At 56.0% G+C, this 14,309-nt stretch overlaps 1 protein-coding gene across 1 annotated transcript in view; it reads right to left on the bottom strand.

Moving 5' to 3' along the window:
- Positions 1-14,309, bottom strand: part of LOC146234938 (FERM, ARHGEF and pleckstrin domain-containing protein 1) — a 48,989-nt gene that overhangs the window by 1,699 nt on the left and 32,981 nt on the right. Inside the window, exons 13-24 of the mRNA XM_084689442.1 lie at positions 13,980-14,184; positions 8,059-8,249; positions 7,665-7,754; positions 6,451-6,584; positions 5,256-5,337; positions 4,692-4,929; positions 3,839-3,969; positions 3,604-3,672; positions 2,861-2,950; positions 2,465-2,547; positions 1,728-1,840; positions 951-1,114 (exon numbers count right to left, since the gene is read on the bottom strand). Coding sequence (XP_084545568.1) covers positions 951-1,114; positions 1,728-1,840; positions 2,465-2,547; positions 2,861-2,950; positions 3,604-3,672; positions 3,839-3,969; positions 4,692-4,929; positions 5,256-5,337; positions 6,451-6,584; positions 7,665-7,754; positions 8,059-8,249; positions 13,980-14,184 — 1,590 coding nt within the window. The remainder of the gene's footprint in view (positions 1-950; positions 1,115-1,727; positions 1,841-2,464; positions 2,548-2,860; positions 2,951-3,603; positions 3,673-3,838; positions 3,970-4,691; positions 4,930-5,255; positions 5,338-6,450; positions 6,585-7,664; positions 7,755-8,058; positions 8,250-13,979; positions 14,185-14,309) is intronic.

Here is a 14,309-nt window from a genome sequence, read left to right as displayed (position 1 = left end):
AGATCAGAGAGACAGGCACCGGTCCCTGCTGGCCATTGGAGGGGGCCGTCAGGGGGGCCTCCCTGTCACTGATTGGACTAGGCTCCTCTACCACGCAGGAAGGACGGACGGGGAAAAGACACACACGGAGAAGGGGGAGGGACGGAGGGAGAGATGGAGAGAGGGAGGGATGGAGAGAGGGAGGGATGGGTCGCAAGAGGGAGGGAGAAAAGGGAAAGAAAAGGAGGGAGGGAGGACAGAGAGAGAGGGAGGGGGGGAGAGACAGGGAGGGAGGGAGGCAAGGACAGAGACACAAAGACTGAGTAGGAGTCACACATGCATGCAGTGCCAGGTCTAAACACAAGGGGTCAACAGTGAGTCCGGGCCAGGCTGTGAAGTGGATGCCCCAGAGAGTTAGCATGACCTCACAGGAACACTGGGATTCTCTTCACACGGAAAGAAAGCAGGAAGTTCGGAAACCCCCGGAGGAGAAAAGAAGAACAGAAGCACAAAGGGAAGCCACGGTTTAGAGGTTAGACAAGGTGAGAACAGAGTCCTTCCAGAGCCTTCCAACCCAACGCCTGGTGTGAGCAGTTACCAGCAGTACTGCAAACTACAGGCGGGTCACAGAACATGCCACGTGCTGTCAAAGACGACAGAAATAAAGTCTTAAATAAACCTAGAAACCTACAGTGTGAAACTAACAAAGTATATCCAGATTAGCAGTGACAGTTCTTTGAGGGGACATGACACTCATGAATGACGTCCAAAACGACAGCGGCTTATTAGCTCAGCCTGGACTGGGAGGGAGGCTGACAAGGCAGGACTCTGCTCCCATGGAAAGAAAACCACATTAAAAGGACTGGATACAGCACACAGGTACACATAAACAAAGAGAGAGAGGGAAAGAGATGGTGGGAGGAGGGCAGGGCTGAAGCTAGCTAGCGGAGCTAGCCGGCTGGGGCAGGTACCTCCACAGCTATACTAAAGTCCACCATGGACACGCTGGTGTTCCTGTGCCAGCACACGTGCACTGTGGTGTTACCACGGTGAGGGGCCGGCCGCTCCAGGGACGAGCGCGACGCCGACAGGTCGTCTTCTGACTCCGCCTCCGCCGAGGAGTCCTCAGGGGATTCTGGGAAATTCACCGAGCCGTTATTTTTAGACACAAACTGGGAGGAGCTGGGGGGGGTCCAATGTCCTATCGGGCACCCAGTGCGGCAACACGGGTCTGTCTCTATAGTAAACACAAGTATTTAGCATACAGGCCACATGACACAATCATTTCAACGCTTGAATGCTCAGCAGATGCCTGATAGCGACCCTTCATTTGAATTGGGTGCGTCAGAGCAGACATCAACAGCAACATCTAGAACATACAGGACAGTGGGCCCTGAGGATCAGAGTTGAAGACCACTGATCTAGATTACTTCTAGATCACTCAGGGCCAAATCATCATCACCCACCCCCCGGGGCCCCACCCCCCGGGGCCCCACCCCCCGGGGCCCCACCCCCCGGGGCCCCACCCCCCGGGGCCCCACCCCCCGGGGCCCCACCCCCCGGGGCCCCACCCCCCCGGGGCCCCACCCCCCCGGGGCCCCACCCCCCCGGGGCCCCACCCCCCGGGGCCCCACCCCCCGAGGCCCCACCCCCCGGGGCCCCACCCCCCCGGGGCCCCACCCCCCCGGGGCCCCACCCCCCGAGACCCCAACCCCAGAGGCCCCACCCCCAGAGTGTAGGGTACTTACTGCCGTCGGTCAGGCAGCGGGTCGGCTGGTCACAGGAGAGGCCGTTGGAGGCCTCAGCCAGGTCGATGGCCGTCTTGATGTCCTCCATCCACTTCTCCATCTCTGTCCCAGAGCTGCAAGAGCAGGGCACAGCTGCTCACTCTGTACAGTACGCTACGCGGCAGCACTACACTAGACAGTATAGTACACTACACCAGACAGTATCCTACACTACACCACACAGTATCCTACACTACACCAGACAGTATCCTACACTACACCACACAGTATCCTACACTACACCAGACAGTACTATACTGTAGTTAACTGTCTAGTGTAGTGTACTATACAGTAGTTAACACAGTATACTACAGTATATTATACTACACTACACTACACAGTTAACTACAGTATAGTACACTATACTATACTCACTAGACAGCAAACTACAGCACAGTACACACCAGACAGTAAGCTACACTACGTCAAAAGCAAAATTGAGCAAAATGCTCTTATTACTTCAGGCTCTGAGCGTGACTCAATAAATATTTCAAATAGTTATTTTTATGAGTTGTGTTCCAAAGTGTCCATAATGTATGTGCCTTTGTGATCCCACACAGTCTTCACTGTGGACTGTATTGAGGAGACGGCTGGACTGTAGACATCTTGTGTTGGCCCTGCAGGTAGCACACTGCTTCCAGGCACGGCTCGGCTGGCTACCATGTAGCCCGGTCGGCTCTGATCGGTTGCAGTCTTACCTGGCTGCCACGACGACTGAGTGGCGCTGTCCATTCAGGGTGAAGGCATGAGGAACACCCCATTCATCCTCACTCTCCCTGATCTGGAACACACACACACACACCAGAAGAAGACAGTTAGATTCGCAGGAAATGATGAGGGAAAACAAGAAGTGAGGGAAACAGAGAGAAAGACTGTGAGAGCAAGAGACAGAGCGAGCAAGCGAGAGAGAAAGATAGAGAGAGAAAGACACATAGTGAGAAAGAGAGAAAGAGAAAAAAGGGAGAGAGAGAGAGGACCAGATGGCGAGGGACATACAGTGGTGCAGCAGTTCATTCACAGGAGGTAGCGAGTAGCTTGTGACAGTAGTTCGTAGTTTGAAAGGGAGCGGGGGGGGGGGGGGTCGAGGGACTTACTGTCATGCCACGGAGCTGCAGTTGCCCGTGCACTTTGAACTGATTGGTGGCCGTCATCCCCCGGCTCGTGTACAGCATGACGTCATTGAACTGGCAAAGGGACGGAGCGGGGACAGAGTGAGGGAGCGTCTACATGGGGTGGTTATCACACACAGACCAGTGGAGGCTGGAGGAGGGCTCCCCAGTACACCGAGCCCCTCTGTCAGTGTCTGGGCTCAGGCTAACAGATCTAAAGGAACACACTGTCGCTCTGGTTCATCCTGCTCTCAGCACACCCGCCGCTGAACCCAGAGGGGGAGCAGGGAGAAGAGGAGAGGAGGGGAGAGGAGAGAGGAGGAGGAGGGAGGGAAGGAGAAAGTAGGGGAGAGGAGGGGGGAGGAGAGAGGAGAGAGTAGGGGAGAGGAGGAGGAGGGAGAGAAGGAGAAAGTAGGGGAGAGGAGGGGAGAGGAGAGAGTAGGGGAGAGGAGAGAGTAGGGGAGAGGAGGAGGAGGGAGAGAAGGAGAAAGTAGGGGAGAGGAGGGGGGAGGAGAGAGTAGGGGAGAGGAGAGGAGGGGGGAGCAGGGGATGGGGGAACAGGGGAGAGGAGATAAGGAAAACACAGCCCCTGGGTGATTGAACACCCAGTCAGATACATATAGGGAGATGCTGCATAGGATATCGATAGACCTTCTTCAGTATATTGCCCTCACTGAATGACTGCATCAATCACATTCTGCGTAGTCACGGATGGATTGATATATTACCAGGAAAAACATTCTTTGCTGGAGGCCTTTCCCAGACAGCTTGTTGAGGCATCCTAACCTGATGAACTCCTGCAACACATGGATGAATGGGAGGGCTGTTTAACATCAGATACCAGGTGAATGAACGGTATAACATCAGCTTCAGGATGAATGAGAGGACTTTGGGCCCAGCAGCAACCGTGTTCGAGGGCACACGGCTGCCCCCCCCCCCCCCTCCCTCCCTGCCTCAACTCACCCTTCCTGGAGCCACTAGATTGTCGGCACCAATCAGATCCTTCCTGAGCTCCAGAAGCTTCTGGAAGTTCTCCATCTTGATGACACTGCCCTGGAGCTGGTCCACCACCTCGGACACGTCGGCCAGAGCAGCTGGAAACAGCAGACACGCTCCGTAAGAAACACTGCATCGCCCAGCACCGTTCATGGTGTCTAAGGGTTGCACTGCGCCAGGGGGCCCTCGGCTGCGCCAGGGGGCCCTCGGCTGCGCCAGGGGGCCCTCGGCTGCGCCAGGGGGCCCTCGGCTGCGCCAGGGGGCCCTCGGCTGCGCCAGGGGGCCCTCGGCTGCGCCAGGGGGCCCTAAGCTGCGCCAGGGGGCCCTAAGCTGCGCCAGGGGGCCCTAAGCTGCGCCAGGGGGCCCTAGGCTGCATCAGGGGACCCTTGGCTGCACCAGGGGGCCCAACGCTCCACCAGGGGGCCCTCGGCTGCATCAGGGGGCCCTCGGCTGCACCAGGGGGCCCTACGCTCCACCAGGGGGCCCTACGCTCCACCAGGGGGCCCTACGCTCCACCAGGGGGCCCTACGCTCCACCAGGGGGCCCTACGCTCCACCAGGGGGCCCTACGATGCACCAGGGGGCCCTACGCTGCACCAGGGGGCCCTCGGCTGCACCAGGGGGCCCTCGGCTGCACCAGGGGGCCCTCGGCTGCACCAGGGGGCCCTCGGCTGCACCAGGGGGCCCTCGGCTGCACCAGGGGGCCCTCGGCTGCACCAGGGGGCCCTCGGCTGCACCAGGGGGCCCTCGGCTGCACCAGGGGGCCCTCGGCTGCACCAGGGGGCCCTCGGCTGCTCCCTCATCGACCCCCCCCGCCGTACCTCTGCAGTCCCTGAAGTCCCCGTGCGTGGGCGGGTAGTGTTTGCATAGGCGCTCCAGGATCTGCTTGTAGTGGGCCAGGCGGTGCAGCGGACGCAGGATGAACACGTTGAGGGGCACGTAGCACACCTTCTGCAGCTCAAAGTCCCTGCAGAGGGCCTCGAGGCGGCGCGAGGCCCGGCACGCTTCCTCCAGCTCCAGCAGCACCTCCGCCTGCCTCTGCAGGTGGGCCGTCAGCGGCTGCAGGGACACGGGCAGCGTGGGGGACACATCACGGCTGCTTTATTCAACCGCTTTGTTAAATCCATGCAAGTACATTAAATTAAGGGTTAGGGTGAATTTAACGGCTTAGTATTTAAAAGATTTTTTTTTAAATATATATATATATATATAATAAATCATTTAAATACTAAGCCGTTAAAAAAAACATATATAAATAATTCAATTTTTGTAGAAAATAATCCATGCAAATGTGTTGTAATATATGCATTTGTTAATTATTTACGCTCATTTTTATGTATTTATTTATTTGAATGCATTTCGTTTCATCAGGCAGGACGTGTTACCTTCAGCCCCTGCAAGTTCTTGAGCATCACGTCCCCAATGCGCTGGTAGTCCCCCTTGATGTGGGCGTTGGAGCGGCCCTCCCTACAACATCAGCAGGGCGAGTTAATCTGGGCGTCAGGGCGGGATAATAAACACAGGTCGCTGGAAATCCTTATTCACGGCTGCCCCCCGTATTAATTAATGTCTGGACATTCCGACGAGGCTGAAGGGAGCATCAATGCAACAGATGACCACCAGGTGGCTCTCTTGTGCAGACACACACAGAGAGGCCTTCCGTTTACTATGTGAACCGCGACACGGGACGAGACCTTCTTAATGTCTCCTGTCTGACATGTGGCCCTGGCCTAGGGTTCCCACACAACCTGCTTACCACCCAGAACAACAGAGTAGTATCAATCATTGCTAGCAACACTATTTGAATATTCAAACCAGGAAGGGAGTATCGGTGCGTTGTCAGATTTGTGTAGACAAATATGATGGCAGTTGGTGAGGTTGTGACAAGCAGCTGGACTGTGTTTCCAGTGAAGGGACAGTCTCAGAGAGACAGAGACAGACAGAGACAGACCAGCTCTCTGAAGGTGTCAGTTCTAGTGCCAGAACCTGTATGAATCACCATGTCACTTTGCATGCACCATGTCATCTTTATACCTCACCATGTGTGTGTCTCCCTTCCCAGTAGGTGTCTGGTGTCTCTGGTGACCGAGTTTGTGTCTGTGCGGGTGTACATTTGTGTAGGTGTGTCTTGGTGTCATAGTGTGTGTGTGTGTGTGTATGTCTTGTTGTGCATGTGTGTGTGTGTGGCACCAGACTGCCTCATTAAGAGTGTCACACAGCCCCATAGAGACCCACAGGCAAGGAAAGCAGGCCCCCACGCTCCCTGGCTACTGTTGCCATAGAAACCCCAGCAGCACCTCTCGTCACCGTGGGGGGGGGGGCGTGTCTGGGAGGTTGTCAGACAGGACGTCAATACGGCTCGCTAACGTCACTAGTGATCACTGCGGATCAATGACGCTGGAACCCAGTGCCACCAAGTCTGTTTCCATTCCCCGTGGGTTTGGCTCCAAACACGTTGACATTTTCAGCCTAATTGCCCTAACTACCAATTAGCCTCGCCGGTAGTGGATGGTCGCTTGACCGTGACCCATCAGCATGACTCATGGTTGGGGAGAGAGTGTTGGTGGATGCTCAGCTCACCACAGTGCCAGCCTCTGCTCCACCTCCCTCAGGAAGTGGGAGTGGAACTGGTATAGAGGTTCCAGGTTGGAGAAGACGCTGGCCTTCAGGGAGTCGGGGGTGGCCTCGTCGTTCCCCACCAAGTTCTGAAAAGACTGACACACACACAAACACACTACACTTGAACAAGGGCCCTCCATTGTGCAAAGTGTGCCCTTTCTCCACTGCCGTTGCCCGAGGAGCGAAGCTCTCATCTAATGAAGAGAGTCTCTCCGCTGGATTAAGAACCCCCCCCCCCTCCACCCGCATTAAGGCTGACGCGCTGCCAGAGGAAGTCTGCTGCTCCGGTCGTCTCACAGTCACATGTGGGTCTCCTGACTCCACATCCTGAGCAACCCCAGAGGAGGAGCGCTTGATGAGGGGGGGGTCAATAGGCCCCCACACGATCCTGGGGGGGGGGGGGGACATCTCGTTATGGACAAGCTCTTCAGTTTAGGGGAGGAAATGTGGGGTTTGTGTGTTGGAAGAGGCAGGGGAGGGGAGGCCTAGCGGGGAGGGGGGGCCGAGTGGGGGTGGTGGAGGTGTGTTTGGCTCTGTTTGGAGGAACCCTTCCCTTGGAGGTGTTCACCCTCTGGGCCAGCAGCCAACGAGGGAAGAGAGGATAGAGGAGGTTTCGCAACACACACAAACACACTCAAAACTTGGGGATGAAGGCCAACCCAAATATTTATGGGATGCCTAAAAGTCTTGTTTGAACACCAGAGAGTTTGAGAGGAGCAGTGGGCGCTCCGCAGCTGTGCTGATGTGGTGGTGTAGTGTGTGTGTGTGTGTGTGTGTGTGTGTGTGTGAGCTCTGGAACCATGCAGCTCCACACTCACAGCAACCTCCTCACTGTGAAACGGTCTCCCCTTGTAATAACCTTTAATCTCCGGTTTATCTTGGCGGCTCCGGCGAGAGCGCTGTACCGGGGGGAGTACGGTAGCTACAGCTCCAGCCATGTCTCCATCTGCGATGGAGCCTTGAGGGCGAATAAGTGACAAACTCGAGGCCCACCTGTTTGAAATATCCCAGTAGCACAACTGCCCTGGTTCCCTGTGCGTGTTATGCCAATAGCAGGCTCTGTTGTGGAGCAGCTAGCTGGAATAATCAATGTTTCTGCCCAGAGAACAGCAGGGGGGGGAGAAAGTTAACTGAACGGCAGACTTGGCGGAGGGATATCCTCTGGCGGGCCTTACCACAGTCACCACCTCCAGGTCCTTCAGATAGGTCCTCTCTGTGGTCAGCAGCTCCTTAGCGATGAAGTAGGCCCGGTCAGTAGGGAACCTCTGCAGCGAGAGGAGATGAGGACACAGTTTAGTGGAGAGCAGACCACCACGCTTCCTCTGGGGGGGTGTGTCCCTCCTCTGTGACATGAGCCTCCATCTCTTCTGCGCTCTGAGATATTGTCTAACCCAGTTCTATCAGCGGGGCTGGTCGGAGGTACACAGCGCTAGTCCCTGCGGAGGCTTATTTAGGCCAGGTAATCTAGGTCTACGGGTTGGCTGTGTTATTCCCATGAACAGGGAGGGAGGAACCGACATGCACAGGACTCCAAGTCTGCGGGTTCGAAACCGCGCCCGGAGCACAAACCTTCCTGCGAACCTCGTCCTCGTCGTCGGTGCGGACGCTGCCGGCGTCGTGGAGCAAGGGGCTGGTGAGGGGCGAGGGCGGGCGCCCGTCCGGACTGTGGCCCGGGTGCTCGCCCGGCCTCTGGGCGCCGTTGACCAGACACTGGGACGCCCCCGAGGAGGCGGAGAGGTGGGGGCTGTTAGACACCACGCCTGTGGAGACAGGCGAGAAACAGAGACAGAGACAGAGAGAGAGAGAGAGAGACGGACAGAGCAAGAGAAAGGGAGAGAGAGATAGAGAGAGGATGAGACAGAGAGAGAGTTAGAGAGGGGTAAAGAAAAGAAAACGTGACAGAGAGAAATGGCGAGGGAGAAAGGGAGAGAAAAGCACTGGTTAGTGCTGAATAAGCAGCGTGAAGCTCCTCAATTTGCAGCATGTAAGTGGAACAAGCTCTGGTGTTGGCCTTGCCTGCAGCTAGTTGGCAGCACACAGTTATGAGTCACTCTCCTGTCCAGACAGCTCTGATCTGCTGCTCATGTCTGGGTTGGTCCTGCTAGCTACCTAGCCTTCTAGCTCTCTCTCTCACACACACACACACACACACAGCTGTTTAGCTACTGTAAGTAGTAGCCTAAGAGAACTAACCAACATCATGACACTTTGCCTGCAAGCGGGCAGACAGCATACTTGCCCACCACGGTCTCCATCGTCTGAAAGCACCACTGAGGACAACAACGACACAACAAAGGACCAGGACGATGGGGTCAAGATGGGCACCACTACAGGCTACACGAGGGGGGGAACCACGGAGAACCGGAGAGACGCACGGGACAACACACCAAGGGTGGGCTAACGACACTTCACCAGCACGGAGCGCACCCACATCCGGACTGGAGGACTACAGGGAGGGGGAGGGGGCGCTAACAGCTAGCACGGGGGGGACGCTGAGGTCTTTGAAAAGATGATGACGGAAGCCCCGCTTGATAAAAGGTCAACTTTATTGACTCTATTGATATTGCACAACCGTATACAGTGTTAGAAAGTGAGTCTCTCAGCAGGGGGAGGGGGGGAGAAGTTCTGGAACAGAAGCAGAGCCCGGCATGGGGCCACAACACCAGACTGCAGCTCATGTCCTCGAGAGAGAGAGAGAGAGAGAGAGGGAGGAGGTGAGACAGCGAGGGTGACAGAAAGAGGGGCAGGGGGGAAAGCAACACTTATATTTCCATAAATAACGTGCCTGGCCCGGGGGTATTAGCGGGTACAGTGTAACAAAAACATCTCGTATTGATTTCTGTGCGCTTTATCGTCAAAGAGTAATATCTCGAGGTGTTGATGTCTGATTCTGCCTGATTAAGAAGGTGACACACAGACATAAGGACAGCCAGGATATGCAAACACACCTAAAACACCATGCCTTAGCTCTGGGTTAACCTTATCAGACATGCATGCAAGACTAAACAGTCGCTAGAATGACATTGGTGGCGCACAAACAATCCCATCTGATAGGTTTGCGACGGAAGGCTGGTAGAGTGAGGGAGAACGGCGTAACAACTAGTTGCGTTACGGATTTTGGTAGATACGGGACGTTTCGAATGTTCTCGGGGACACTGAAGGCCTCGGTTCATCTGGGAGTGTGGAGCCTGTCGCCGCAGAGCAGTAGACCTGTTTGGTGCCACCGTCAGCTTCAGGAGGGGAACTCGGTATAGTATTCACTTGATACAGGGATCCTATGTCTCGCGTCCCCCTGCATGAACCAGCTCCGCTTGATTTCACTTCTGATGCAGTGACCCAGCAACACGCAGTCCTCTCCCAGCACCCCATCCTCTCCTCACCTCACCTCCATCCATCCATCCATCCATCCAGAAACATGCAGCCTTAAGTCCCTTCTGAAGTATTTTTCCTCGACAACCATTTTCATTTTTAAAAAGTGAGAGTGCCGCATCAGACCGAGCGATCCGTAAGTAATTTTGGGGGCCGTATGCAACATTTTGGGAATAATTCATGAGGGAACGGAGCTACATAATACATAACTAATATCTCCTAACCATCAGTGTTACAACGTTCTCAGCGACCCACAGCATCAGCAGTGACAGTGATGGATGAGCTTGGAGGGATTTTTTCCGGGGTTGCCCTTAAACTGCCTTTCACACACGCAAACACACAAACACGCGCACACACACTAGATCTTGCTTCTACATTCTTGTCCCTTTCCTAAGTTCCATCCTCCGGGGGAACTGTCATCCTGGGTTCCCTTGGTTACATCATCCTGGGTTCCCTAGGTAACCACCTCCCAGGTCCTATCCCCACCCTCGTCCAGATCTCGACATCCTCTGCATCTAGTCGCCAGGATCACTGCATCAGAGAAGCCATCCAAACCCCTCTTCCTCTTCAAACGGGAAGTGACAGAGCAGTAGAACATTCAAACAGGAAGTGACAGAGCAGTAGAACACGGGGACAGTACAGTAGCAGGTGGACATGCATGCAGACTGAAACACACAAAACAACTTCCAGTGCATGCTGACAGGACACAAACAGTGATTACATCAGACAAAGGAATTTTGAGAAGAAAAAATTTAAGCATTGTGATAATGTGGACAGAGTTACCCTTATTGAAATAACAGGCAGCAAAGAATCACAAACATGACAATGAAGAAGGAAGCAAAAAAATAAAATATAATACAATAATGGACGAGCCAGACAACAAACACACAAAAGAATTTCAAAGAATTGCAAACTTTGCAGACAGGCCAAACTAGCAAGCTAGGAAAAAACCCAACACTGTTTGCACACGAAAATAAAAAGAAGTAACAAAAATAAAAAGACAGAAATGTGAGCGAGGTGTGAAGGTGGTCAACTGCCTGCCTGGGGCATAAGAGCTGCTCATGGTAGATAGGCTGAACCAGCGCCACATCAGACGGCTGGTACGCCTTCAAGTTCCCTATCACACTTCCACTTCAGGTTGAGAATGGTCCCTTAGGGTTTGAAATAGGAGGCTGCTTCAATAATCCTCTTATGACGAGATATAAAATAGTTCGGCGGTTGGCCTACTGTACTAGTGGGAATACACAGTAACAATTACCAAGACCTCGACCCGCCGTGTGGACCAGGAATTCATGTAAACATGAGTTGGGAGTATGGGTGCTGTGGACCATTCTAGAGGTCCTGTTAGCACCCAACAGACTTACACAAACACAGGCCTTTGCTAGCACTACTATCGCTACGGAAACAAGCCTGGTAGCGTCTGCACAGCATAAACAAGGCATAGAGCCAATAAACTAAGTAATTCCATAAATATTGGATTAAAACTATTGATGCCACAATGCATCATACACAACAATGAACAATAGCAGGAAATGTCCCTCTGGAATCACCTTCGCTTCCTCTACAGGTCTATTCAAATCTGTCTACGACAAGCATATCAGCGATTAGAAAAACAGTACACGTCCATGTTCCATTATACAATACTGTCCACTACTCGGAGAATGGACTGCTGTGAGTTTGATATATGTTTCCCCTGTGGGACAATAAACAAAGGCATTTGACTGTGATCAGCCCAGCAGTACATCCATCTAGAACAATCTACCATAGGCTCCGCTCTGAGCGCGGGGATAAGTGACGAGGAACATGCAACTCGACACATTAGTACAGTAAGGACCCAGGTCTGCCCAGAGCTCTCTCATTATTCGTATGCTCTCGCTTGTTCAGGATGACTTGGCACTATAAACGTTCTCTGTCTGTCTGTCTCCCCCTCTGTCTGTCTGTCTGTCTGTCTGTCTGTCTCCCCCTCTGTCTGTCTGTCTGTCTGTCTCCCCCTCTGTCTGTCTGTCTGTCTGTCTGTCTGTCTGTCTGTCTGTCTCCCCCTCTGTCTGTCTGTCTGTCTGTCTGTCTGTCTGTCTGTCTGTCTGTCTCCCCCTCTGTCTGTCTGTCTGTCTGTCTGTCTGTCTCCCCCTCTGTCTGTCTGTCTGTCTGTCTGTCTGTCTCCCCCTCTGTCTGTCTGTCTGTCTGTCTGTCTCCCCCTCTGTCTCCCCGTCTGTCTGTCTGTCTGTCTGTCTGTCTGTCTGTCTCCCCCTCTGTCTGTCTGTCTGTCTCCCCCTCTGTCTGTCTGTCTGTCTCCCCCTCTGTCTGTCTGTCTGTCTCCCCCTCTGTCTGTCTGTCTGTCTCCCCCTCTGTCTGTCTGTCTGTCTCCCCCTCTGTCTGTCTGTCTGTCTCCCCCTCTGTCTGTCTGTCTGTCTCCCCCTCTGTCTGTCTGTCTGTCTCCCCCTCTGTCTGTCTGTCTGTCTCCCCCTCTGTCTGTCTGTCTGTCTCCCCCTCTGTCTGTCTGTCTCCCCCTCTGTCTGTCTCCCCATCTGTCTGTCTGTCTGTCTGTCTCCCCATCTGTCTGTCTGTCTGTCTCCCCCTCTGTCTGTCTGTCTGTCTCCCCCTCTGTCTCTCTGTCTGTCTCCCCCTCTGTCTGTCTGTCTGTCTCCCCCTCTGTCTGTCTGTCTGTCTCCCCCTCTGTCTGTCTGTCTGTCTCCCCCTCTGTCTGTCCGTCTGTCTCCCCCTCTGTCCGTCTGTCTCCCTCTGTTTGATCAACAGGAGCGAACACGGAGACAGTGTAAATCGGATGGGGAAGGGTTAATTCTCCCTGTTCAGTACAGAGTACAGAACTCTCTCTCCTCCCCCCCTCCCACTCTCTTCCTAAAGGGCAGAGGACCCCCGAGGGACTGGCCAGGCTCCAGCCGACCCCCCTGCCGTCTGAGGGGCTGGGGGCATGAATGGTGCTCAGAAGCCCACACCCTCCAGTCCCTGGGGGTTCAGCTCAGAGGTGGAGCAACTCACAGCCGATCGAGAGGTCTTGGGTTCAAATCCCACCCCCGGAAGTCGCTTTGGAATAATTAATAATTTAGCGTCTGCTAAAACGGCACGTTGTTCCGGACCCGGTCTCCGAGCCTGGCGTTAACAGCTGAACACCTGCGCCCCGTCCTCGTCACTTAAAGCCAGGTAGCCCTCCTCGCCCATCTCCTCGTCCAGCTGGAGGCTGCCGAAGGAGAACGTGTTCCTGGGCAGGGCGGGGGAGGAGGCCGGGGCAGAGCTCACGGCGCGACCGTAGCCCGGGGCATAACCCCCGGTAACCCCTCTGCCCTCCGCCTCCGAGTCGCTGGACTCGGAGCCGCTGCTGGCGGAGCCGTCCGTCATCTGGACCGCCCCGATGTGGTGGGCGCTGCCCCGCCCGCCACAGTGCCTCTGCGCGGGGCCAAGGCGGGGCTGGCCGGGCGCCGACAGCCCGTTGGCCAGCATGCGGCGCTCCAGAGCGGCCGCCCGCTCGCTGCGGGACAGGACGGCTCGGGATTCGCGGGCGGGAGCAAAGCCGGTCGGGGCCGGTAGCGACGGGTCGCCGTCGGAGCGGTGCCGCGCGTTCTGGAGCTTCCTGCTCACCATGGGGGAGGAGCGGGCGTCGTCCCGAGGCCCCGCCCCCCAGGCGTTAAAGCCTCTGTCGTCCCGGCGCGGGGGGGCGGAGCCGTGGCCGTTCTGCTCGGCGTGGCTGAGCGAGGCCGTCCTGTGGGAGACGCTCGCCGCGGGGGCGGGGCTCTTGGCCGCGTGACGTAGCGCTAGAGGGCTGCTCGCCCCCCTCGCCTCCTCGGCCGCCGCGGGGCTGTGGAGAGCGTGGGCGGAGTACGGCGGGCTGGATGGGTCGTCCAGATCGCGGCTGACGCCGAGGGGAGGCTTCGGGGAAGGGGTCACCTCCCTGGACCTCATCCTACCCGTGAAGAGCTCCGGCTGGGGGGGCCAAGCCCCGTTCATCCCCCCTGCTGCCTGCACGCACACCTCCCCCCTTAGACCCTCACTACCCTGACCCCGGCTCCCCCGGCCCTTGCCCACATCATGCTGGTACTGGTTATCTACGTCACTGCAGTCGATGTAGGGGATGGAGGAGCTGTTGGCTCTGAGGCCCCGGGCAGGACCTGGGTTCAGATGATCCGGCTGTCTGGTGGGCCCCGGGGGGTCCTCCTCTCCGTGGACGGGCTGGTCCTCGCGCCCGTTCCTCTGGGAGGCGGGGCTGGGGCGGGGCCCGAGGGCCGAGGGGTCCTCAGCGCTCACCAGCACGGACTCCTTCCAGTGGCGGCGGGGGGGCGTGTCCAGCCTCTCGACAGGGGCGCTGCTCACGGTCTGGGGAGAGCAGAGGCAGAGAGAGGCAGGGAGGTCAGAGGCAGAGAGAGGCAGGGAAATCAGAGAGGGGCAGGGAGATCAGAGAGAGAGGTAGGGAGGTCAGAGAGAGGCAGGGAGATCAGAGA

The sequence above is a fragment of the Hypomesus nipponensis genome, chromosome 23, assembly GCF_054491055.1.
Source record: "Hypomesus nipponensis isolate SF chromosome 23, ASM5449105v1, whole genome shotgun sequence".
Taxonomy (NCBI): domain Eukaryota; kingdom Metazoa; phylum Chordata; class Actinopteri; order Osmeriformes; family Osmeridae; genus Hypomesus; species Hypomesus nipponensis.
Note: the sequence above shows the minus strand (reverse complement) of the source record. Positions and strands in the feature narration are given on the sequence as shown.